General features: G+C 34.3%; 2 protein-coding genes and 1 non-coding gene across 3 annotated transcripts; 1 reads left to right on the top strand and 2 right to left on the bottom strand.

Annotated features, from left to right (window-relative positions):
* The first annotated feature begins 391 nt into the window (after positions 1-391).
* LOC120629002 (glutaryl-CoA dehydrogenase, mitochondrial) lies at positions 392-2,002 on the top strand. The gene has a single exon (XM_039897719.1). It carries the CDS (start codon positions 619-621, stop codon positions 1,894-1,896), a length of 1,278 nt encoding a protein of 425 aa, XP_039753653.1. The 5' UTR covers positions 392-618; the 3' UTR covers positions 1,897-2,002.
* Positions 2,003-2,483: 481 nt separating this feature from the next.
* On the bottom strand, positions 2,484-2,556 carry Trnaa-agc. The gene has a single exon. It is a non-coding gene; the product is annotated as a tRNA-Ala (tRNA).
* A 4,861-nt stretch (positions 2,557-7,417) lies between these two features.
* Positions 7,418-12,772, bottom strand: LOC120629012 (UDP-glycosyltransferase UGT5-like). Its single transcript, XM_039897732.1, has 5 exons — positions 12,503-12,772; positions 9,372-9,609; positions 8,691-9,295; positions 8,131-8,353; positions 7,418-7,985 (listed from the first exon to the last, which is right to left on the bottom strand). The coding sequence occupies exons 1-5, from the start codon at positions 12,524-12,526 to the stop codon at positions 7,474-7,476; spliced, it is 1,602 nt and encodes a 533-aa protein (XP_039753666.1). The 5' UTR covers positions 12,527-12,772; the 3' UTR covers positions 7,418-7,473.
* Positions 12,773-25,346: the final 12,574 nt, after the last annotated feature.

A 25,346-nucleotide genomic window follows, 5' to 3' on the forward strand; every position in this document is an offset into this window, starting at 1 on the left:
TAATCTGTCGTCTGAACTCCAAATTAAGCCATACTTTTTATGGTTACTATTACCCCCTTTCCTGGCCTTGTAAAAAAGTCAATTAGCTTTTATTTTTATCAAAAATAAAATTGTTTACTATGGCCGCCTGTTCAATTTTATCAGTGATAATGTTTGCCAGTTAAGAACAAGTAAAGATAAGAAATTATATTAGTAGAATTGGAACCTTCCGCCTTTTACTTTAAAGGTAGCAAACTTGTCTTATGAATAGCGTACTATTTGAAGATGAATGCACGATAAATATGTAAGAAATATGTGCGTGAGTGACATTAGCAACGGTGTACTACGTGAACATAGCTACAGGATCACGGAAAGCGAGAGTTACGTACTGAAGTAGTGCGTTGTTACTAGGTCAGCTGTGAGGTTATGATTTTGTATGGAAGTATTATTGTTATCAAAGTTAAATGACATTGTTGATGTGACGTGTGACGATATTGTTCTTCGAATAATAGGAAAAGATTTTATGACATAACCTATAACAGATTATAAATAAGTACGAAGATAGTGCAGCGCTGTAAACAAGATAATAACTAATGCCCATACGAACAATTAACTAATTTAATTTAGTATTTTGTGAAGATGGCAGTGAATATAACTAAATTCTCTAAATTGTTGCCCACTGTGTGTAATATTAATAATGTCAGAGGATTGTCGACAACATGCTCATACAGTGCAAAAGTAAGTTTTAACTGGGAAGACCCTTTGAATTTAGATCGTCAATTACAAGACGACGAAAAGGCAGTTCGAGACTCATTGAGAGCTTATTGTAAAGAGAAACTTATGCCAAGAGTAATAGAAGCAAATAGAAACGAAGTGTTCGATAGGGCGATTTACAAAGAAATGGGTGAGTTGGGGATCCTCGGATGTACCATTAAAGGCTACGACTGCGCGGGCGTATCATCCATTACTTACGGACTCATTACAAGGGAATTGGATGGAGTAGATTCCTCGTATAGATCAGCCATGAGTGTCCAGAGCAGCTTGGCAATGGGGGCAATATACATGTATGGTTCCGAAGAACAAAAGCAAAAGTACTTACCCAAAATGGCTAAAGGGGACTTAGTTGGTTGTTTTGGATTAACCGAGCCAGACTTTGGAAGCGATGCTGGTGCGTTGGTAACACGAGCAAAGTATGATTCTAAATCGAAAACCTATTCTCTTAGCGGTTCTAAAACTTGGATAACCAACTCGCCCATCGCTGATATACTTATAATCTGGGCAAAAACTGAGGACAATAAAGTGAGAGGTTTTATAGTTGACCGAGACCAAGTTAAAAAGGGACTGGACACGCCCCGAATCAATGGCAAATTTTCTTTGAGAGCTTCGGCAACGGGCATGATATTGCTCGACGAAGTAGTAATACCGGAGGAGAATTTATTGCCCAGCGTAGTAGGCATGAAGGGGCCGTTCGGATGTCTCAATAATGCGCGATACGGGATCGCTTGGGGCGTTCTCGGTTCGGCTGAAACATGTTTGCGGATAGCTCGTGAGTACACATTAGATAGGAAACAATTTGGGAGACCGCTCGCTTCGAACCAGCTGATACAAAAGAAATTGGCTGACATGATTACAGAAATAAGCCTTGGTTTGCAAGCTTGCCTTCACGTAGGTCGTCTGAAAGATGAGGGACTAGTGGCTCCTGAAATGATTTCACTTCTAAAAAGGAATAACTGCGGCAAGTCTTTGGAAATTGCGAGAGTTGCTCGTGATATGCTCGGCGGTAATGGAGTTTCTGATGAATACCATGTTATTAGGCATGTTATGAATTTAGAGGCAGTTAATACTTACGAAGGAACCCACGATGTTCACGCTCTCATATTGGGCAGAGCAATTACTGGAATTCAAGCATTTTTCTAAACAAGCATTGCGTTAAAATTAAACTTTTATGTAAATAACTTAAGTGTCCTTGTATAATTCTTATGTATATCTTAACTATGCTTGTATAAATAAAATGTAAATATTTTTTCTTTTTTTTAATAATTTTATATGTCATTATTCATAGGCTGCCTGAACAACAAATTCGACAGGTTTCATATAAGAACAGCAAATATTTTCCGTACAAAATATTATAATCAATTGGCTTTTGGAAAACTAATTGTTTGTTGAAAATATTCAGTTCATTAAAATAACAATTTTTACGACCTCCCAGGCCGCCCGGCCGCAGCGGTCTTAGGAATCAAAGGCCTGGGGTTCTATCCCCGAAATTGGTGTATAAAATAATTTTAGATTTTGCTATGGTCTGGTGGGAGGCTTCGATAAAGACGTCTTTAGACGTACGGCTTAGAAGCGATATGGGTTAAATAAAACTGCCATACTACATAGGTTACCATTCTAGACTCTATAATGATTTAACACCAGGTAAAATTGCAGTCAAAATATAAATTGCAGTTTAATAAAAAAGAAAGTTGTACAAATACAATAAACCAAAATTATTTTAAAAACAATGGAGGCGCCGGGTATCGATCCCGGTACCTCTCGCATGCTAAGCGAGCGCTCTACCATCTGAGCTACGCCCCCTGATAATTAAGATGTTGAAATAGTTTTACGGTTAGAGAATTTACTAAAATGTAATTCTGGCATCCTTTCGTGTAGGTAAAAGTACGTAAAGTAACGTACACTGCGTTCGATAGTCTGTCAGACTTCAAAGTGATCTTTGTCCTTCAGTTTTATCAACAACCACGGAAAGTTGTATCACATTGTACTTAAGATTCCATCATAAACATCATCATTGTCAACCCATTAGGGACTAAAAGGCGCAGATCTCCCTCTCAAAGTGAGAAGGATAACAGCCCTAGTCTACCACGTTTGCCAAGTGCGGATTGGTGAACACCACACGCCCTTGAAATCATTATGCATAGCTCTCAGGCATGACGGTATCCTCAAGATGAAAATTCCTCAAGTGATATTTAATTGTATAAATTTGAAAACGCAAATTTTTTCTGTGCTGGGAATCGAACTCGGTCCCCGCGAAAGAGAAGCCGGAGTCTTACCCACTGGCAACAAGGCATTACAAATTAAGATCACATTCAATAATGGCTTAGAACTGCATGCCTAATTATTTGTCTATCAATGAAACAATTAGTACTTAAAAATTTTTTGAGTTGTAACATTCATATTCATTACGTGTTCGACTTATTACTATACGTTGCGCAATCGCGATCTTTAGCTTACTCGTATTTGAGAGGTGGCTAATTGTGTTTCAAATACCTACGTACGTAAATATTGTACGTACGTACAATATTTACGTACGTACGAGAGTCTTAAACAAGGAAAATAATCCCTTAATACAAAACGTGTTCCCTTTAAACGCCATCATAAAATACTTATGTAATAACGTTTTCTTGGAGCATTATTCTTTGGAGACAAGAATGACTATTTTGAAGATAATAAGCGGAAATCGTTTTTCTCCCGGAACACAATTTTGGTTGATAGCTGTATTTTTCCAGAGCTAGACCTTGAGGTGCGCTGCGATAGCAGGGCCCCTCAGATTATTTCTTTTAATTAATAAAATGGTAGGAGAGTACAGAATAACTTTGCAGTTACTTCACTTTGTGTATAGCAGTAGACATATTTTTAATAGCAGTTGTATGGCGTAGCTCCGCCCCAAAAAGCTACAACAAAAACGTTCTTGTGGTTGTAATGTTTTCTATACAACGTGTAAATGAAAACCGAAGTAATACTTCACAGGAATCAGAGGTGCATTATGTACTGTCTCTGAGACTTATCTGTGAAACCGAGAATCTAAATTTCTAGCTTTTAAGAAAATCTAGCTTTTAAGTAATCCACGGCCATAGTTTTGCCACAGAGCCCTTATATCACATGCAAAATTAAAATCATGTGACTCCTGTCACTTTATCATGTCATGTCATGGTACGCTTCGCGTAGCGTAGGTACTATGCGCGTGTCGGTATTTTATCTATTGTTATTTACCTTCCTTAACCAGAAACAACAAATATTCAAGAATTTCGTTTTCCACCACACCGAATCATTCTCTTCAGCCATGGCTGGTTAAGACCCTACCGACCAAGCTGTGCCGCCGAGCGATTTAACGTTCAGGTGCTATATAAAATCATATTTTTCTTTAGGATGTAAGTAACGAACAAACTACTAAGCTAACAAACAAACAAACTTTCGTATATTATGAAAATCAACCTTAATTTTCAAAATTCATTTATTTCAAGGAGTCCTTTTTAATAAGCACTTTTGAAACGTCGGAAAGTCAGTCTGTTTGTAATGACTCTACCACCGGTTCGGAAGGCAGATTCCACTGAGAAGAGCCGACAAGAAACTCAGATTGCTCTTTTCCAACATTAATTTAAAGTTTAACAATTTTTAGAATTTTTCTGTTTTGTGAGAGATGAGAGCGGAGTGGCCTGCTTCCAAGCAGCCTTGTCGTTAAGGAATTCATCAATCGTGTAGTAACCACGATTTGTTAAATGTGTTTTAATAATTGTTTAAACTTAGGTAAAGGTAGATCTAATACTTTCGTGTTAATAATTTTAAGTAAGCAGTATCATTGGATTTCTTAGTTTGTCAATGTCTCATCCACGCTAATCAAACAACCCCCTCAACCATAAGCATAGTTGCGTGATAACAAACAGTTTTGTCACAGATCATCTACTAAAGTATCGTTTTATGTGCGTGACTATCACCCTTACTGTTTATTGCCTCCATAATAAGCTTATGGAGCTTCTCATGGGAATCGTCGTTGTTGTCTTGGGAGACTAAAAAAGGAAAAAAATATCTCAAAGGAAAAAATAATGAAAAAGACCTTAGCTTGTGGAGCATTTTACCCGACTTCAAAAAATTGATTAGGTATCTCAAGTCGTTTGTATTTATTTTTTACAGACAAAAAAACTTTTTTTTCTATGAAACGGTATACTTCCCATTCATTGCTGGGATCGTGGAAAAATCGACGGAGTATCGCGATTTGATTATATTTTTTAGTAACTGGTACACTTACCTAAGACTTTAAAATTGTAGAAAATATTTATTTCTTAATTGGTAATACATTTCTTTAGGAACTCGGTTTCTTTCCTATAAATCGACCGGAGTCAAATAGCCTATGTACCTTTAACTTTATAAATATAGATGTTCTATGAACTGAACCAATTTGACTGAAATTTTGGAACGGAATTCCCAAATTTCAGTCAAATTGGTTCAGTAGATGCAGTTAGTAGAAGTAACAGACATAATGCTTATAATTTGACGGCCGACTGGCGCAGTGGGCAGCGACCCTGCTTTCAAAATTCAAAAAATTCAAAATTCAAAATTCATTTATTTCAAGTAGGCCTAATATAAGCACTTTTGAAACGTCAAGTCTGTCTGTTTGTAGTGATTCTACCACCGGTTCGGAAGGCAGATTCTACCGAGAAGAAGCCGGCAAGAAACTCTGCAGTTGCTCTTTTCCAACATCAACAATTTACATTTTGTATTTTAACATTCATTTTTCTATCTTGTGAGAGCTGAAAGCGGAGCCGGATGCTTCCAAGCAACCTTATCATATACCTTTCTGAGTCCAAGCCCGTGGGTTCAATTCCTACAACTGGAAAATGTGTGTGATGAACATGAAAGTTTTTCAGTGTCTGGGTGTTTATCTGCATATTATAAGTAAATCAGTATATTATTTATAAAAATATTCATCAGTCATCTTAGTACCCATAACTAAATGGCGATGTGATTTACAATCTTTCGACAGTTTACAATCATGATGAAATAATTAGACCATAATAATCTAACGATATTTACAATTCATATATATATTTTATATATTTATAATATATATCATTCTCCACTACTTCAGCCAGATCCAGTATTTAAATCATCAACGCAAGGTATGAAAATACCTTTATTCGAGGTGGATCAAAAATATGAGGTGCATTTTTAAATGCAGATCTGTTAAGTTCGGAAAATGTATTTTTAGTTTCGCGCTATTTTTAGCGCTTTCCTTCCCGATTCTAATACGCACCGCAAAATTTTAAACGTTTCCGGCAATGTGATTATTGCCTATAAAAATAAGCCTTAAAATAAAGAAGCGCGCTCCACTTTTGGCACACTAGGCAGCCTCATAATTTAAAATTGGACTTACGCCCGTTTTCACCAAACCTAGGAAACGCTTTAATCGGATGCCTAATTATTTTGATGATAGAATATTCCTCGGGTAAAAAAAAGGTTCTCCAGCTCGTATGTAATGCATGACGACGTTAGGCGCCGTCTTAAGTTACGATACCGATGCGGAGTTCAGGGGACTCGTAAACTTGATAGATGAAAAATATATAAATTCGGTTTTTTAATAACTTGAAATCCATATTAAAAATGAAAATTTGATAATACAAACGCAAAATACCACAGCTCGTGGCAAAAACAAAAGACAAGTTAGGTCATATGAGATGCCTAGTAAAAAATTATTAGTGAAAGCTAAGTGTAGCTTGGGAATCTTCTTTGATTAGCCTTTACGTACTAAGGCATTGCCTTTTTCGGCGTTAGTGAAAGCGGTAATTAGTCGATTATCTAGCCATGGCAAAGTTCACTTATGAGACCAGTTTTTTTCCTTGTCTTGTACGCCATTGCTTTTCTTCAGGCCGCAAAATTATATAGACCATCTTGTTCTTGTTTTTTATTTACCCACTTTAGTTTGTACAATAAAAGTTTGTTCATTAATTATTTATTTATTTCTGTGAGTGATTGAGTGCGATTTTCTACCTACGTTTAGGTACTTATTCGTTAAATAAGATTTGTATGGAATGGAACATAGTACGATTATACGATTTGTTTGAAATCGAAAGAACGCCGTCCAGTCGCAATACTTTTCCCCAGTATTGTAACTTTATAACGCTCTTTCTTTCCTATACAAATCGTAGTTAACTTTCAGGCGATCGAATACGCAAACATAGATAGAAAATCTCTCACCAAGTACCTTGTTTTTAAATCAAATACGCGTAAAAAAATTGAATCCCCTGCGAGTAAATTCAACGCAAAATCTAGTCAATATATCGCGGAGCACTGAAATATTTGCGTTCTCATTAGCCAGTCTGTATTGACAACGCCCGACAGTCACGAGAGCAATTCGCGCGCAGCATTTTACTAATTAAATACGTGTCAACGTACCGTATACCTACTGCACCACCAGCAAAATATAATATCCGATTGTATTGTAATATGATTTAATATGTTATACGGTAGGCGATGCATGAGTCTAGCGTTTTGCTATATAGCCTATTCTAAATAAACAGGTTAATTAGCGCTAAAATTTTTTTTTTTTATATAACACTAGACAACCGGGGTTTTAGACGAACAATTCAAACAAACAATAAAATTTGAGAAAATTAAAAAAAATGGAAATAATGCGAACGAGTGACAACAAAATAAAAACACGAAAAACAAAAATAATTAATTTAATTTTAGGTAGGTGAACCAAAATTGTATCTATATACATCACGACCGTTTTTTCTTTGTGGTCGTTTTTACCTGATCACCAAATAAGAAAATTGTGATAGTACTTATTACTTTAACAATTAGTGCTATAACTATAGTCAATATTGCTAAAATGAATGCATAAACGTCTACCATATTGTACGCGAACCAATTCATATTTCTTGCTGGGTTTTTTATGTATTCAGCACCTTTATTTCTAATAACATACTCCAACCAGAACATTGCAGTATCCAATGGACTCATGGGTCTATCCTTCCAAATTTTTTGCAGCTCTTTAGCTTTTTTCATGTATGAATCATTATTTAGAACATCATGAAGAGCTTTATCTAAATTTTTTTCAGTTATATCATGGTACTGCAATAGTTTTCCAAAGCCAGCTTCTTCGGCTAGAACCAAGTTGTTGTGTTGGTCAGAGTATATAGGGATACCGACCACTGGTACGCCATTAAAAATTGTTTCTTGCATGCCTATTAAACCTCCATGTGCTATAAATACTTTGATGTTTGGGTGCGCTGCAATGAATAATTTGAATTAGCTACTTGTTATAAGTTATTGCATGCAATCATCAACGCTTTTTCAAAATATAGATTTTACTATAATATCCCTACCACAGAAATGCTTATTGCTACATATATCGAAACAAAATCAGATTCTTACCCAGAATCTCCTTTTGAGGAAACCATTTACGTATCACCAAATTGTTTGGTTTTCCTTCTAATATATCTTCCTCCCACTTCCACACTACAGTCTGTTTTAGCTTCTTAAAAACATTCAAAAAAGCTTTCTTTTTCTCTTCTGGTAAATCTGCACTTCTGACATTAGATCCAAAGCTTACATAGACAACCCCATGCTTAGATTCATCTAACAGCTTTTGCAAATCCTAAAAAAACAATTTTTAATGAGTTATGACTAAGATGACGAAGATGAACTAGCGATTATTATACAGACAACAGAGCAGAACAAAAAAAATAAGTTAAATACCTCGGTGATATTTGTAGATATATTTTGTTTGTAGTTAGTTATATTAAATATGGAATTATATATAATATCATTAAACATCGATTTTTCAATCACCAAGTAAATATTAACTGATAAATTTGACGGTTTTACGGTAAATATGTTTTATGATAAAAAATATTTGAATTGAGTTATAGTAAAGTCGATGCGAGCAACCTCCATTATTAAACAAAAAATGATATCACGTAAAAAGAACTTACTTCTGGAAGACTGGTATTACTCCGTGAAAGATGAGCTCCACCAATTTCTACGATATTTGGTAATAAAGCAAAAGGAGTATCGTAACTGAAGTGACTATTAATCAACATTATGGAAGCATCCTTTTGCAAGTCATATAGGCTTGGTGTTTTACCGACCAATTCTGGAAAATATTTTGGAACTAACTGCTCTTGTTTATCGAGATACCAGTATCTCCACCAAAAATATTCGTAAACAGTAAAATAGAAGTTCCTCAATCTGCCCGAAAAACTTCTAGGATTATTTACACTTAAGTATTCTCCCACAACTGTGGCTAGTTGAAGAGGATTGCGCGTTACTAAATTATGCCTCATACAGTTCCCGAATGTTGATATTATTGCTAACGGCGCATTATACTTGACTGAGAGTGTATATAGTGCTTCTTGGAAAAACTGCTCACATATAACTAAATCAAATTGGTTATCCTTCTTTAAAAACTCTACAACTTCAGGTGAACTAAGGACAAGGTCTGTAAAGGCAACGCCACCTGGCCAATGTATTTTGCTTTGAAACTCTTCAGGAGATAGATCTACCAAATCAAATATATTCGGTGCCTCAGCACCTTCACCTAAAAAAAATATTCAATTAAATTTATTATTGTTATTATTTTCAGTTTATTTCTTATTTGGGAAAACGTTGCGTACCAATTAGTTCCCACATATTCTTATTAACCACTGAAATCTGCCGGTAATTCGGCGGTGGATTTTTTTCCATGAATGTTGTTATAACAGTAACATTATGTCCTCTGTGTGCTAATTCTAATCCAATCGATTTAAGAAATATATAATGAGACATAGCTGAGAATGGTATGACATATAAAATATTTGCTGATTCTGCATAGTTTGTCATTACCAATAAAAATACAATTAGCGTGACTGCGGTCTGTAAAATAACAAAATAATTAAATTACATATTATTTTTGTAAAGAAAATACATGAAATGCAACAAGAAAAAGTAACACCATCATCATATTATTAAGTAGTTTCTAGTTTAGTTAAGAAAATATTGCTTGGTTCAGTCAAACACTCTTTTAAAAATAAATCATAAGTTAATATTTTTCAAGTAGGTCGTTCACTTTTGATACATCTATTTTGTCTGTTTATTGTGTTCTAATCTTTTTTACAATTACTTTAATACAATTTTACAATTTCAGATAGCATAATACTTGATGTCTTAAGACAACATTAATTGTAGTAGTACGAACTGTGTCACCATTCATGCACTTTAGTCGAGAATTACATTTTATCAACAACAAAATAGCAAATCCAAACTTTTTTATTCAACACATTGAACCTGTCACACCTATTTTTAATCGCGTTCCAACTATTTATAGATAATACGTATAAAGACCAATGTAATGGAGATCTGGTCCTCGGCAGTTTAGCACATAACATTCAACCCATGATAAAAATAAAATTGTATTCGCTTATATTGTCAAAACGTATAAATACAAGATATATTTAAGAAAACCCGACTGCTGTAACTGTTGTAATAAATGTTAAATGTTGTACAAAATAATAAATGGCTTAATTTAATATTGTGTGATGGCGTAAACGAAGTATATTTATAGTATAGCAGCATGTGCGGTTGATTGCTGCTATACTATTGTACTATTTTTTAAGAGTTCCGTTGTGTCTCCGAAACTCTTCATCAGATCTAAATTAAATTTAAATGGAATTATTTCGAAATAAACTCCTTTAAAAAAAAAAAAAGTAATTTTGTAAATCTATATATGGCGAAGTTATGCTGGAATATCAATTTCTTGAAATTCGAACAACTTCACACATACCTCACTGCGGAATCTATTTCCGACATACCCTCTTCATTGGTGCCTCGCCCATCAATTAAATGCTCAAGATAATATAACTTGGGACTATCCAAAAATAGTTTTATTTATTGAAAATAAGTACAAGTCCCACTTATCATATAAAAAAATACGTTTTTCATAATACATGAATCATATACTATTAGATGAATACAATACTTTAGCGATTCTTTGTTACTCTTATCATGCCTATTAGTGCTATTATGTATGTTAACAAAATGTGAGGCGTACATCGATATTCGAAGTAATATAATAAGTCTATAGTGGCGTATGATTTCATCATCTTACAAATATTACAAAAAAGTTACACTTCCAACGCACATAAAAAATAACATTACTATTATCCATATATATGGATGTAACCAATCCGCACTGGGCTGGGTGTGGTAGACTACGGCCCAAACCCTTCTCATTGTGGGACCCGTGCCCTGTAGTGGACCGTTAATGGATCTTTACGATGATGATGACGATGATGATGATATATGAGCAAAACGGCTCCATGATTTGAGTCATCTCCCGTGTTAGATCAATTTGATCACAATGCCCATTTAGAATGAAGATATCAATGATTTTACGATGTCTCTTTTGAAAGCATGTGATTTTTAAGGATCATTGAGTTAAGTTACCTCTAAATTATCTGGCTTTATTTTAGGTTACTTAAGAATATGCCCTTGTGATTATTATGTATAACTAGCTGTTGCCCGCGACTTCATCCATGTTTGGTTTTGTTTTTAAAGCATATTTGAAGTTGCTTATTATTGTAAAAAACAATACGTTTTTAAAAAGAACTTTTTTAATAAAGTGTAGTACTTTTTTAATTTGTTTAGGTGTAGTCCTTACATTTATAAACTCTCGATAACTTCTAAATTAAATGTCCAATTGGAATGAATGAAAAAGTACTATACTGTTATATAAATGTCCTTGGTGATAAAACTACTTATTTGAACAAGAATTAATACTGCGATACTAACGTAACGCAAATGTAACGTAACGAAAATGCAAAATGAATTACACTTTTTTCAATTTGAGAAAAAAAATGTGTTATTGCGACTTAACTACGATAGAAAGACATATTACATTGCGTACTTTTATTTCGGTAACAATGAGAACATAAGTTTTATGTACCATCAATGGTTTTCTCAGCAAAGCCAAGTGATAAATTGTATAGGCAAAATTATGCTACTTTGGTACTATTAAAATTATACTTACATTATTGCAATTTTCTAAACGATTTTAAATTTTTTAGAAATTCAAATGTTATTTAATAACATAATAGAAAATTGTAAACACTTTATCTACGAGTATTTACTTCGCCACTTTGTTATAGTTTAGCTTTCTTTTGGCGTAGAAATGACGTATGGTTAAAATCAGTCCCGTACTTTCGGAGCCTATTGGATACACACAAACAAAAATCGTTCCTCTTTATAATATTAGTATGGACTATAACTGTTAATTATAATATATTAATTGAGTTTTTTTTTCATTACTCATCTCTAAAGATCTTCAAGTAATCTAGTGTGAAGTTGAAACAAGTATAATAGGTTTGAAAAATTAACTTGAATGAAAGGGTACTGCTACTAAAGGGTATGGTAAGGGTAAGGGTAATAAGGGTATATTGAATGAAAAATGTTAATTAATTGATGCACAAAATTGAAAATACATTCTCAACTAGATATTGATCGGCATCACGTTTCGTACTTCGATACGTAATTTAATGTTTTCAGACGAAATCTTCTTATAATTATGATTGTGACTTCATTTAAGTCTCAAAGTCAAATATCGACAAGTGGATTGGATATGTCAAAAATTATTTCCTGCATACTAATAACTGATACTATTTATCTATTTGAGTTCAAATCATAGTGAAATAGAATCTTGGGCATTGGGACGTTCAAATTTATTTTAAATGATATCATAAATTCATAAAATTGTGGATAAAAAATAACATACCATTTTAAACAGTTGTAAATACATTTTTGCAAATTTTCGTGTTCATTCGACACTCTTTAATAGATGCGATAATATTATACAATTCAGTTATCACAAAAACAAATAATTACGCAATACGTTGTGCTCCTCAAACGCGCACAGCCATTCTAATCTGAGAACTGCGTGCGCGCCGAATTCGGTTACCAAAAATTTTTGTCAAGTCACAATTAAACTGTTAGTAGGTTTATCACACTAACTTGTCCAGTATTGCAGGATAAAGTAATTGTCATCTTTAGAAGTAATATATTATGATCTTATCTTTACTGATAGCAGCACAAATTTATAGTAAAACTTTTTATATCTCATATCGTATTATCTTATCATATCTCATATCGTATCTATCATAAAAGCTGAAAACAAGTAAGTGCCTATATTTTTTTTAACCCTGATTTAGTTACAAGTTATTGAGCAATAAGGCATAGATTACTTTTTTACCGACTTGAAAAAACGAAAAGTTCTCAATTCAACTTCGACTTCGTGTATGTTTTCGTGTTCGGCTTTCATGCGGTTTTAGATTTCTATAAAAAATAAATTACTACGTTGTAGGATTTAAATTTTTGGACTTTTGTTTTATAATGCATATATAACTTTTTTTACAGACTTTCGCTCATCTTTAAACATGTCTCATGGCAGTTATGAAGAATATAAGGTAAGGTAAGGCGTACCGACTTGCACAGAATATGAAACTTTATACTTTTGCTCTTGCTTTAATTTTAAAATTAGCTTGTGCTAGAGCTAGTATGTGCCAGTCACCGAATATAATTTAATAAATTTTAATTACCTTAGTCACTATATCGAAATATAATGTATAATGTATCGAAATATACAATAAATTGAAAAGTTTTATAATCTACGCAAGGATATATTGATGTTATTAACTATTGGTTGGCTATATACGCTTATTTTTACGTAAAGGATGTACTACCACTGGTCCGAAGAATTTTGTCTTGTAGTCCGCAGAGGTAGCACCTACCGCGGTGGCCGAATCGTGTCACCCAGTCAGTTTCATATATAATACACTTGTATATCAGTGTCACGGTCATCTAGCTTAACACCCAGTTTTCGGCTGGCAAAGGACGTTTTCATTGTTAGTCTAACACATCCAGTCTTTTGCCAAATCTCAACAACACAAAGTTGTGCTCGCTTGTGTAGGAAAGCGAACTTCACTGGTCAATTATTTTACATCTGTTATTCGGCTATAAATAAGCTAGTTTCTCAGTGAAGCCGAAAATCAGGACACTTCCAATGGCCTCTCTGTGTCCTGATAGATTGATGCAAAAAGCAAGCGAGCATTTTATTTTATTAAGGTCTTTCGTAGATTGTAAACAGCCGTGGCATTCATATTTGTAGAAAAACCACTCAACAGTACAAAAACACAAAAACAAGCCAGACTCTCAGAGTTAAGCAAAAAAAAAATGCCAGTTCTGTTCTTTTTATTCTTTGAATAAGAGCCGTTGTGAGTAGCGAGTGAATCAGAGGCGATTGATAGGTGGAGGATATATTTTATTTCACGCGACAAAGATGCTTGGGCTCCACATTTAAACGTGTTAATCGCTTGCGACGGCGAATTCGCACGGTCACGCACGTTGAACGTTTAGTTAGAGATTTGACGTGTTCTTATATATACTTGGAGCCAATATCAATAAAAATTAGTAACTAAACAACCAAACAGTCAGATATATCTTTATATATTTTAAGTTAGTTGTTTTTTAATTAAAATTTTAATAAATAATGAAATTGATAAAAATTATATTTTCAAAATGCATTTATTTCAAGTAGGCCTACTTTATAAGCACTTTAGAAGCGTCAAGTCTTTCTGATTGTTGTCACAAACTGAGAAGAAGCCGGTAAGAAACTCAGTAGTTGCCAACATCACTATTTTAAGAAACACGTACTTCGGATTTTCGTAATAGTAATTTTGAAATTTTATCGAGAAAATGGTAAGCCTTTAGTAAGAAATATTGTCAAGATTTATATATCTTTATTTCGCTTTAAAGAACTGCATAAATTATTAAAGTTTAGGTTATTCTTTATTTTTTATTTATTTTTATTCGAACCTCATTCAGCAGCACTGAGCACCTTATGCACACATACCTTACCAATACTCGATGTAACTATAAAGAAAATCCAATCAATCTCGTATCAAAGGCTTTAATATTCAAAATCTAATAAAGCCAACACAAAAGAAAGGCGGTGCAATGATTGGAGAGCGGTGTTATAGCTGCCAGACACAGGCGTTAGCAAAACTGTGATGAACATAAATAGAATATAGCCGAGCTTATGTTTAACAATATTCCTGATTTAATATTATAAATCCTGTGGCTCATAATGTTTTGTGGTAGAGCTCTTTTGTCACTCGTCACTAGTGCAATTGTTGCAATCCTGCGTTCAGGTGTGAAGGGCGGTGGTTGCCGATGTAATGACAGGCAAATAGGGCAAATAGGCACCTACGACTCAGGTTGATAGACAAATTGCAAGACGTGTTCCTAGCTTGCCCTGCGAAGTTTTGCTCTGTTAATTGGCAATGGTTTTCTATTTACCACCATGTGGGCCACTTGTTTAGTTTGCGACTTAGTAATATCAAAAAATAATAAATAAATAAATGTCCTACGACAATACACACATCGCCATCTAGCCCCGAAGAAAGCATAGCTGGTGTAATGGGTACTAAGATGACTGATTAATATTTTTATGAATACTAGATATATAAATACTTATAATATATAAATTAACACTCAGGCACTGAAAAATATTCATGTTCATCACAACAACACTTTCCAGTTGTGGAAATCGAACCCATGGCGTTTGACTCAGAAAGCACCCTGCTTTCGGCCGTGGTTCGCTGCCCACTGCACCAGTTGGTCGTGTAAACGTTAGAAAGTTACTTTCTTTACATTTTTATACTGATCTGCTGTCACCACACGGTATCGAGCCAATCGGAGGGGCTGAATTATCTCACTGAGCTCTAAAGCATTAAGCAACACGAAGCAATGGTACCAGAAGAAATAAATAAATGAAGATTTAGTGCACAAAAATTTTGTTTGCAATGACAGAATTGTTCAGCGGTGGAAGTTAATCGGTTGAAATGATGTTGAAAGTAGCACATGTCACTGTCCGGTATATAAATTATATTATCTGAAAGAACACGTCAACGTAGTCCGTTGCTCCGTTGCATTGAACATGAATAGACAAACAATACCATTTCTCATTATTAAGTGGGGTAAAATAACCAATATCTATAGCCATAGATAGCATAAGGAGCAGAACCATTTATTGTTAATAGCTATTAACAAAACCAGTTAATGGTCATGCTATCTTCATTATTTATATACATGTAAAGTAATAAAACATCAAACATTAACTTTTATATCCAGATAAGCGGATTTCACGAAAAACTGAAGCCGAGCAAACGCTTTTCCAAGTATAACTAAAGGTAAGTACTCAAAAGCGAATTCAACTACGTAAAAGCTAATTCTGTGAAAAAGAGCAGTTTTACTTCGTTCAATATCATAAACGTTGTAACCTGAATAAAAAGCGTCTGAATGAGTTTAAAAAGGTAGGGTAAGCATACCGGCTATAGACATCTCGTCAGTTTAATGTTAGAATGAAAAAAATAAATAAAGAAGTACATTTATAGTTGATTAGTACTAAAAGTAAAAACCCTATTATACTATTACCATTTTACTATTTTCTATCTAACGTAAATTGAAGTATTTTGGCTAAATGTAAAAAAGCTAAATGTAGTATCCTTGCATGACATTTTGTGTTAACTTTTTAATGCAACTCTAAAGTGTTAACTATTGGGTGCTTTACCCTATATTAAAATCGACAAGACAGAATAATTTGCAGAGCTAAACGAGCAATTATCCAGTGCCTTTTTACCTCGACCACTCAACTCTTTTATCTCGGACTCTACAACGGACGAAGACATAGTTTTAATTGGAGTCCTTTACTACAGCGCTAACAATCTTTTCATTAAAATTCAACTTCTGACGTTTAAAGAACGTTCTATAAAGTAATTAGAAGCAATACTCAAATGCTTTATAATTTATTTTTTGTAAGCATGTCAAGGTTTTACTTAAAATATATATTTTTCCTATTTATTCATTGTATAGATATATATTATTTATTAGTATTTATATATGATGTTGTGTAGAAGTTAATTATATTTATAGTATTTATTTATATATTTTTAAATATATTTATATGCACCACCTACCTCTCGTCTTGAGCAGTGTTTGACGCCATCGGTTGCCTGGAAGAGATCAAGTAGCGCTCATGTAGCGATAAGGCCGCCTAATTGTATACATCGTGTAAACTACTTTTTTTTATAATTTTTCCTGTATTTTTATGTGGTATACAATAAAAGTGTATTCATTCATTCATTCATATTTTACACATTGATTTAATTATGTTAATTGTATTTATAAGCTCACTGATTTTACACATTTTGGTTACTAAAGCGCACTTCATTAATTAAATGAGTGACTGAAGATTTCATTTCTATCTACTCCGCGTCGATAAACGTATCGTTTATCTAGCCGAGCAAATAGTGAGGGTAGAAAGTCAAGTCAAAGATTTACAAAAGCGATGCTAATTTGATTTGATGACCATATTCATTTTGATTGCTACGGCATATAAATCACTCAAGTCTTTCATAAAATACTAGCGTACCCAGCTGGATTTTACCCTGCTGGATTTTGCTTTATTTTATTTAAACAATAAACTTACATCATTAAATTTTTAATTAAAGTCTCATATATTAAATCATTTATTTCTCTCCGTATTCATTCTCTTCTATTCTCTTCTGAAGCGGGTGAAGATCATTATCTAAACCCATGTACACCCAACAATAAAATCTCATCATAGTAAATAAAAGCTGTATTTGACAGTTCAAAAATAGGAGTGTTCCGATCGTCACCAAACTTTCCAGGATTACTTGCCTGGTCAATCCGGAGATTCTCTGAAAGTTTCATTTGAACATACCCACACACTTTATCTTTTATATATATAGATATTTTTTAAATTTCGAGTTACATTAACTATCTATATGACTTTAATCATCTTCACATGAAATATCAAGCTTCGTTGGAATCCTTTACTATCTAAACATAAATGCATTTCTCATGAGTAATATGAAGATGCTATAAAAATGCACTAAGTATGAAATTCCCATCAAAATTTTCGTTTGTCTGTAGATTCCTCATTAAATCTTTTATAAACAAGGGCTAGAAACAGTATTGATAAACTGTTAAGACTTTAAAAGTGAGAACTGAAAGAGATATATTTAATTAAGAAAAATTGGATGCCACGGATTTAGTCAACCTAGTTCGATTTACAAATTATTATCAACCATTAACATATTTTATACCGTCACCATGTCCTCATAATACGTTTAATACCAATCAGTAGGATCCACTTGTTTTCGCATGATGATCATTAATTTTAATTCGTATAACGAGAGTTATTCAGCTTGCAAATGAAATTATGATTTCATGTTAACTGCGAACCAATTTGTCATCGGAACTAGTACGGTATAATCAGTAGGTATTTCAGGTACAACTGCGTAGCTATGTAGTCAATACTGTACGATGTATTAATGATTCAATAAACTTTCTATATTAAAACAATATCTATGGAAGATCGGTAAGGAAATAATAAGAAGAAATAAATAGGAAGGGTTATCAATATGGATCAAAACTAAGCAAAACAAAAAAAACACATTTATTGTATGGGAACCCCTTAAACATTTTAATTAATGCAATTGTATATTATTTTATAACAAATTACCGAATGATACCTTTGAGATGTCTCTCAATAAGTTCAAAGTTTATATAAAACGTAAGCTTACAGAAAAATCGTATTATTATGTTAAGGATTACTTAAACAATCAAAAAGCTTGGGTGTGAATTGCTCTTACTTCATAGCTTAATATAAATTTACTGTGAGATGGTGATAACAAAAAAAATACCTGGCTAAGTTTGTTGTGGGCTCTTCTTAGACCAGGGCGCCAGGAACCCTCGTAGCTTTAGGTTTAAGTTGGCGAACGAAGTTATCACCATCCCCTTACAATTATGTAAACGTATATGTATGAACGCTTCATAAGTGCTGTGATAGGCCTACATGAATAAAGAAATTTCGATTTTTTTTTAAATATTTTGTTTAAATATTACAATTACAACAGATAGACAGACGGACGGACATAGGAGTCTTAGTAATTTTACCCTTTACAAGTCTTTGTAGCATTCGCTTAATTACATTTATTAAACTTATATATAAGTAGCTCCAAACATACTCGTATGTTGTGAATTGGCAACAATGACATTGGTGGTAATGAGTGGCTTCCGAATGAACATCAAACAAGAGTTGTAAGCAGAAATACTTAAATGATTTGTTACAAATACAAACAATTAAGCCCAGCCAATTAGCTAGGTATAACTGTTGAATCAGAATTCAAGTAGATCCAAGGACGATAGCCAATAACTTCGAATATATTAAGAGTCGTTTGAATTGAGATCCAACAGTCATTTCTGTTTGATTGGGTGGACTCAATCACCTAAAAGCATTTAAAGTTCCATTCACGTGGATAGTCAAAATTCAAAAGAGCAGCCAGAGTCAAGTTAGAATGGGGTCACTTTAAGTATTAATTGCTTTTCGTAGTTCATTGTAATTCACATTCGGTGGGAGATGCAAATGACTTCAAACTGAAATGTTCCACTTTTCTAACTGGAGTGGGTAAAGTTAGACAAAACAGAGCATGTATAAAACAGTCTGCCCGCTTCGAACAATGTCATACCCGCCTATTGTTTAACTTATAAGCTCTGCTTATATGGAACACTTTTGTAATCATCATAATAAAAATATGAAATATACCGTGCTAATTATGAGCGCGGTATGTTTAAATGTCAGCCTTTAGAAATGTGACAGTATCTGTATCATTAAACTTGGAGCCCCAACGTTCGTTATGTTATCGTTCATCCTATTCTGTGAAATATACAACGTGTCAATAAAAACCGAAATAATACTTCAGTGGCCTTTGAGGTATATTATTTACTGACTGAAACTTATCTGAGAAACCGAAATCTTAATAGGTTTTAAGTAAACCATTACCATAGTTTTTACTGAAATAAATCAAACACAGCAAAAGTTAAATGAAGTGACTATTTTCACTTTATTAGTTACGCGTCGCGTAGCGCAGGTACTATGTGCGTGTTAGTATTTAATCTTTAATAGGGTTGTCAAAAGTAAACACTTAGAATGTTTCGAATTAGTTTGTATGAAAAATAAATATTCTTATTTTGATTTAATATTGTTACAGGTTCTTCCTTATGAAATAATAACTTGTGCATCCTTCAACAGTATTTCGTAATCCCACTACACGTTGTATATTGCCGGTTTGTTACAAAAATGCATTTAGGATGCTGCTGGTTATGCTCGCCGAACTTATAGAATCTTCCAACTACAACAACACTCAGAAAGTCTTAAAGAGGTTTAGATTGTCCGAATATTATCAACTGCTGTATGGTTTCTAATATTATTTTGTTTTTTTGTTTATTAACAACTTAAGAATTTGGTGATTCGAATGCCTAATTTAATGGTCAAAATTATTGACCTCTTTTATCAACAAACTTGACTGGATGTATACTATTGTATATGTATGAGATATAAACATGGTAGCTTTTTAGTCCCCTGTGAAGCGGTGCATGTAAGTGTCTGAGCGGAACTGATAATATAGTGTTTTAGCTATTTCAATTTTAGTTTTTTAGACAATCGTATTATTACAGTTTCACACTTACTGCGCAAATATGATGTAAATCTATTGGAGACAAAACCAAACAAAGAGTATCCTGTCCTGTAATAGAAATAGAGCTCAATGATAGAAATATATTTATATGCAAAATACACACTTCAAACTAGTAGCTTTTTGTGACTTGGCTCGTCCGGGGAAGTCTACCGCCATGCTTAGTTTTGAAGCAACGTACCACTTTTGTTGCCAAGCATGATTGCTGTACCGGTTTGAAGGTCGTGGTTGGCGTTTGGTTGGTTGGTTGTAAAGGCGTAGGTGGTGGACGTGAGGCTTAACACCTACGCATCAGGTTGAGGGAAAAAGCGCGAACTTTGCAGGACGTATCCTTCGCATACCCTCCAAAGTATTGCTCTTTTTATAGGGGTTCGTTACTTTTTTGACTTATATTTTTGATATACTTGGTCGATTAATTATTACTTTAAAAAAATATGTTTCAATTTTAACAAAATAAGCGGTCTCCAGAAACGATGTTGTATGAGTGATTTCAAGAGTGTATCAAGAGCGACTAAAGTCTTGTGACTTGTATAATTTAATTTTATTTGAAGGGTGGAGGGTTGATTATAAATGTAATTTATGTGAGGGCTGACGTTGGGCCCTGCTTGTTATTCGCAGAGCGTGCAATTTATCGACTGCTCCCAGACGAGCGGTGACATGTTTGTCCGTTTAACATTTTCGGCATTACGCTTCAGTAAACACTGGTGAGAGCATACCCATATTATGCATTAGGTAAATGGACTACCCTTTACTGTAGGTCAACCAAAAGTCTCGTTTGTCAGGAGTTAGTATGTTCGACTAGATATCCCAAGGACCTCGATTCTCGATACTTTGAATACTTATTGCACATACACATTTAATACAACAACAAACAATTGAAAAAAAAAAAAAAACTACACACTAGAAACCTAGTTGAGGCGTGCAAAGGCGGTCTTATCGCTAGAATGATCTCTTCGAGCCTTTAGCGTAAAAGCAAAGATTTAAATTCCGGTTTTCAAAACTGTGTTTTTCTCTCAAGTAGCTACACTGGTCTTATGGAAATATTGTGATAACCACGTGCTTCAGAAATGACTTTTACCCGTTTTTTTCGGTTATCACTATTATATTGTATATACGTCTATAGGCCTTAACAACCTTATGTTCTATATTCAGAAACGCATTTGCGTAATATCCAAAACCATTATAATATTCTGAGCTCTCCCCTGATTACAAACTGATTGATTGAAAGCTCCGGCCAGATGTGTCCACACATCAGTATAACAACTATAAGGCAGTCTTTAGAATTGAGCGCGAACTTTTGTTGACCGCGGTGACGCACAGGTGAGCGCTGTAGTTTTATAAGTGGGAGGTCCCGGATTCAATGTCGAAAAGTGCTATTTAGGAATTTATAATTGATCTCGGGCGTGGCTATTTACTCAGAACCACCATACCGACAAAGCCAACCGCATTAGCGTTCCGTTACGATGACGCGTACAAACCGATTAGGGGTATGGATTAATTAAGTACTTAGTAATTGCTAGTCCATTTCCATCTTAGTCTGCATTATCAATTACAACTAGATGATATTGCAGTCACAGTCTCATTTAGTACTTTTTTATTATTATTATTCGAACTTACACAATTCTAAACTGCTTATGAACGAAATTTATTAACAGAATATTTTTTTACAGTTCCCGAAAAGTAATTTTAGAATCACTCATAAGTCTGTCTGTCTATCAGAGCCTATTATCAGCGAAACAGGTGAGGATTGGCTAGTTTCTAAGATCATTAGGTAAGTAGTACGATTTTAACAACGCTTAACGAGGGCTTTAAGAAAACACAGTATGCTAAATTATGCCCAGCAGTACCAGTTCTATGCGTACAGCTCGGAGTTTCCTCAAATACTCAAAGCACTTGGGTAAATATTGTGTAAGCAACCTATTTATAAGTTTTGACTACATAGGCTTTAGTCTTTCATATAGATACGCATAACCAATACTGATTATGTCGTTAAACAAACCATAGGTCAAATTAGTTCACTGTAGTGGACTCATAAATTTATAATTCCATTTCATGCCGAGTAATTCTTGATATTCGGCCTAAAATTTATGAACGTTAAAGCAAAATTTGTCGCATATAATGAACTTCGCACACTATTTTAAGTTCGTTGGCCGTATAGCCTGAGTATGCGAGTTGGGAGGTAGTAGGATCTAGGTTTGATTTTCAGCAGGGGCTAATTTTGAAAATTTATAATAATTGAATTTTACTAGTCTATTCGGAGGCTACGTTCATCACATTTTTTTGTAGTTCAAGTACCAAATGTAGACGTTCCTTAACACTTAATTGTTGTACGTTCCGGAACGATGCCATGTAGAACCCGGTTAGGTTAGTAACGTTTAACTTAGACTTACCAAATCAGGTTTTATTTTAGTATTTATTGACGGAAAAAGCAAGTAGCCCACTTGATGGTTTTTGGAAAACCTCCCCATATAAGCAGAGTAAAATTGGGCGTGCAGTGAACACGTCCTACACCAAACCTGTGTACATGAACCTGAAACTTAGATGTTAACCCTTATGTGCCTAGCATTCTGTAATTTTGTTTGTTTTGATGGAAAGGAGTGGGGACTGTTCTTTGCCATTTTTGATGAAATAAGATGGCCGCCGCCCCAAAATTTTGCGGCGAATTGCACATTTTGTCACTACTCCCTCAATATATGGGTATAAAATGAAAGGATTAGTGGAATTAGATAGATTTCAAATCCAAGATGGCCGCAGCCGCGAAATGGCGTATTCCATTTTTGTTTCACAAATCCCTCAATATGCGTATCAAATGCTTGACCCGTAGAATAAAGTAAGTACATAATATTGGAATTTGGAATGACTTTTTGAAATTGTTTAAAACTGAAAAATTTGGCTGCCGTTATAGTTATATGTCTTAACCGATATTATCGAATGCTTAGAGTTCGACTCGCCACCCGTGCTACTGGCGAATCGCCAAAGCAATGTTTTCGAACTTTTTCAACTATGCAGCCGCTGGTAATACTTGGCTGCAAAAAGTTTTAACTGATGCTATCTACCACAGCAAGAACTTTTCAGCAAAGTAAGTAGATAATTTTAACTTGTTTATGTTACGAGTACGCAGCAATACCTACATACCAGTAGGTATACTTGTTACAAAACTTATACATAGCGTATAGTATATTCGTTAAAGGGCTAAAAGAAGTACCATGGGCTATTATTTTAGTTCTGAGAGCTTTGTGATATGTGACTAAAATAAAAAAATTCGATACTTTTGTGTCTGTAGTATACGGGTGTACGGCGAGTGGTGGCCATGCGACACACGCTTAAAATAATTTAATGTCTCATGACATAAACTTCGTATTTTAAGGCTTTAATTGGAGTCGAGTTTGTGTTCATTCGATATTGTGTGCTATGGCCATAAATCGTTCAGAAATGAACTTTACTAACTTTTAATTAGCCTCAGTTTTTTTCTCGGGGAAAATATTTACTTACACGGGCTACTAAGTATTCTACGCCTGTGTCTAAGACGACTTGACATGATCTGTGGCGTGCATAGAAGATATGCACAGGGTATGCAGTTGATATAAAATTGAATAAAATCTCCAGTATGAGTACAAATACTTTAGAGTATAAATACTTTAGGGTAGGATTTTTATAACTCTTACAATACCTATCCTTAAGTTTTTATAGCTTGTACTGGAGATTTTCTTCATTTTATATCCTCTGCATACTCTGTGCATACCCTCTATGCACGCCACTGTCCATGATTATATTTAGTACTGAGCCACTATGGTAAATTTTATCAAGATCGCTTTAAGAGCTGTTTAGCCAAACATAATAAATAAATAATAAATAGATAAATATACTGCGAAAATACACATACCGCAATCTAGCCCCAAAGTAAGCGTAGCTTATGTTATGGGTACCAAGATGATGATGAATACTTTTTTATTAATAACACACATAAATACTTATAGTATACAGATAAACACCCAGCCACTGAATAACAATCATGTTCATCACACAAAGATTTTCCAGTTGTGGGAATCGACCTTCACTCAGAAAGCAGGGTCGCTGCCCACTGCGTCAAGCGTTACGTCAAGTACTCGATACTTATGTATTAGATAATTTGTAGATTTTCAACACAATAGCCGAGCTCTTGGCAAAATACCAAAGTTAAAAAACTTTTTTGTGTATTCATGAACCGACCGTTCCGTGCTTATCCGTAAAAGTAGTAAAAACACTCAACTTCCATTATTATGTAAAATATGTATAGGGTACTTCTGTAGATGCTAGGTGGATATTAAACCCAACGACTTCCTCAATATCCAGCAAAATATGTTTTTGGCAATAGCAATTTTTAAGAAGGTATCTGCTGATTTATTTAGTGCAGCATTTTAAGTATCTTTATTTATCCAAGAAATTAAGATAAGGATCTTCTTGGAGGTACATCACCTTCAGCCTATATCCCACTGCTGGGCAAAGCTTTTCGTAGGAAGAGATATGAAGCTCAAATCAACCACGCTGCTTTAGTACGGATAGTCTGACTTTAACGGCAATTACAGCGTGTTAGCGTTAATAACCCTACTACCGCTTGAAGCAGTATTATTTTGATATTTTTGACGTTTCGTTTCAGCATTTTAACCCTTATGTGTAGGAAGTTAAGGTGCGTCTTACAAAGTGTTATTTAATAATATGCTTTAAGCGAAGGTAAGTCTGTAGGACGAGATGTAGAAAATTTCTTGCTAGAAAAACTGACAATCTTAGCAGTGGGTGTACGGGTAAATACGAAATCCCCTTGCACCCACCTGAGGGAGAAGCCAGTGGGTGCCTATTCAAACCCATGATCCGTAGTCCGCAGTACCGATGCTCACATAGAAAGCTACTATGACTCCTCCTGTAGCTTAGCATGTTTTACTAGACACAGCATGTATATGTTCACTGAAAAGGAGTTCAATGACACCGGTGCCGAATTTTTTCTGAGCGATTCACATGTCGGGTCAG

The sequence above is a fragment of the Pararge aegeria genome, chromosome 13 (assembly GCF_905163445.1).
Source record: "Pararge aegeria chromosome 13, ilParAegt1.1, whole genome shotgun sequence".
Lineage (NCBI taxonomy): Eukaryota > Metazoa > Arthropoda > Insecta > Lepidoptera > Nymphalidae > Pararge > Pararge aegeria.

Excerpts from the sequence above, each read along its gene's own strand:
- LOC120629002 (XM_039897719.1), top strand. The coding sequence starts at position 619 with ATGGCAGTGAATATAACTAAATTCTCTAAATTGTTGCCCACTGTGTGT.
- LOC120629012 (XM_039897732.1), bottom strand. The coding sequence starts at position 12,526 with ATGTATTTACAACTGTTTAAAATG. Across the intron at positions 9,296-9,371 it reads GAATATGTGGGAACTAATTG|GTGAAGGTGCTGAGGCACCG; the intron begins GTACGCAACGTT and ends TATTTTTTTTAG. Across the intron at positions 8,354-8,690 it reads GTAATACCAGTCTTCCAGAA|GATTTGCAAAAGCTGTTAGA; the intron begins GTAAGTTCTTTT and ends TTGTTTTTTTAG.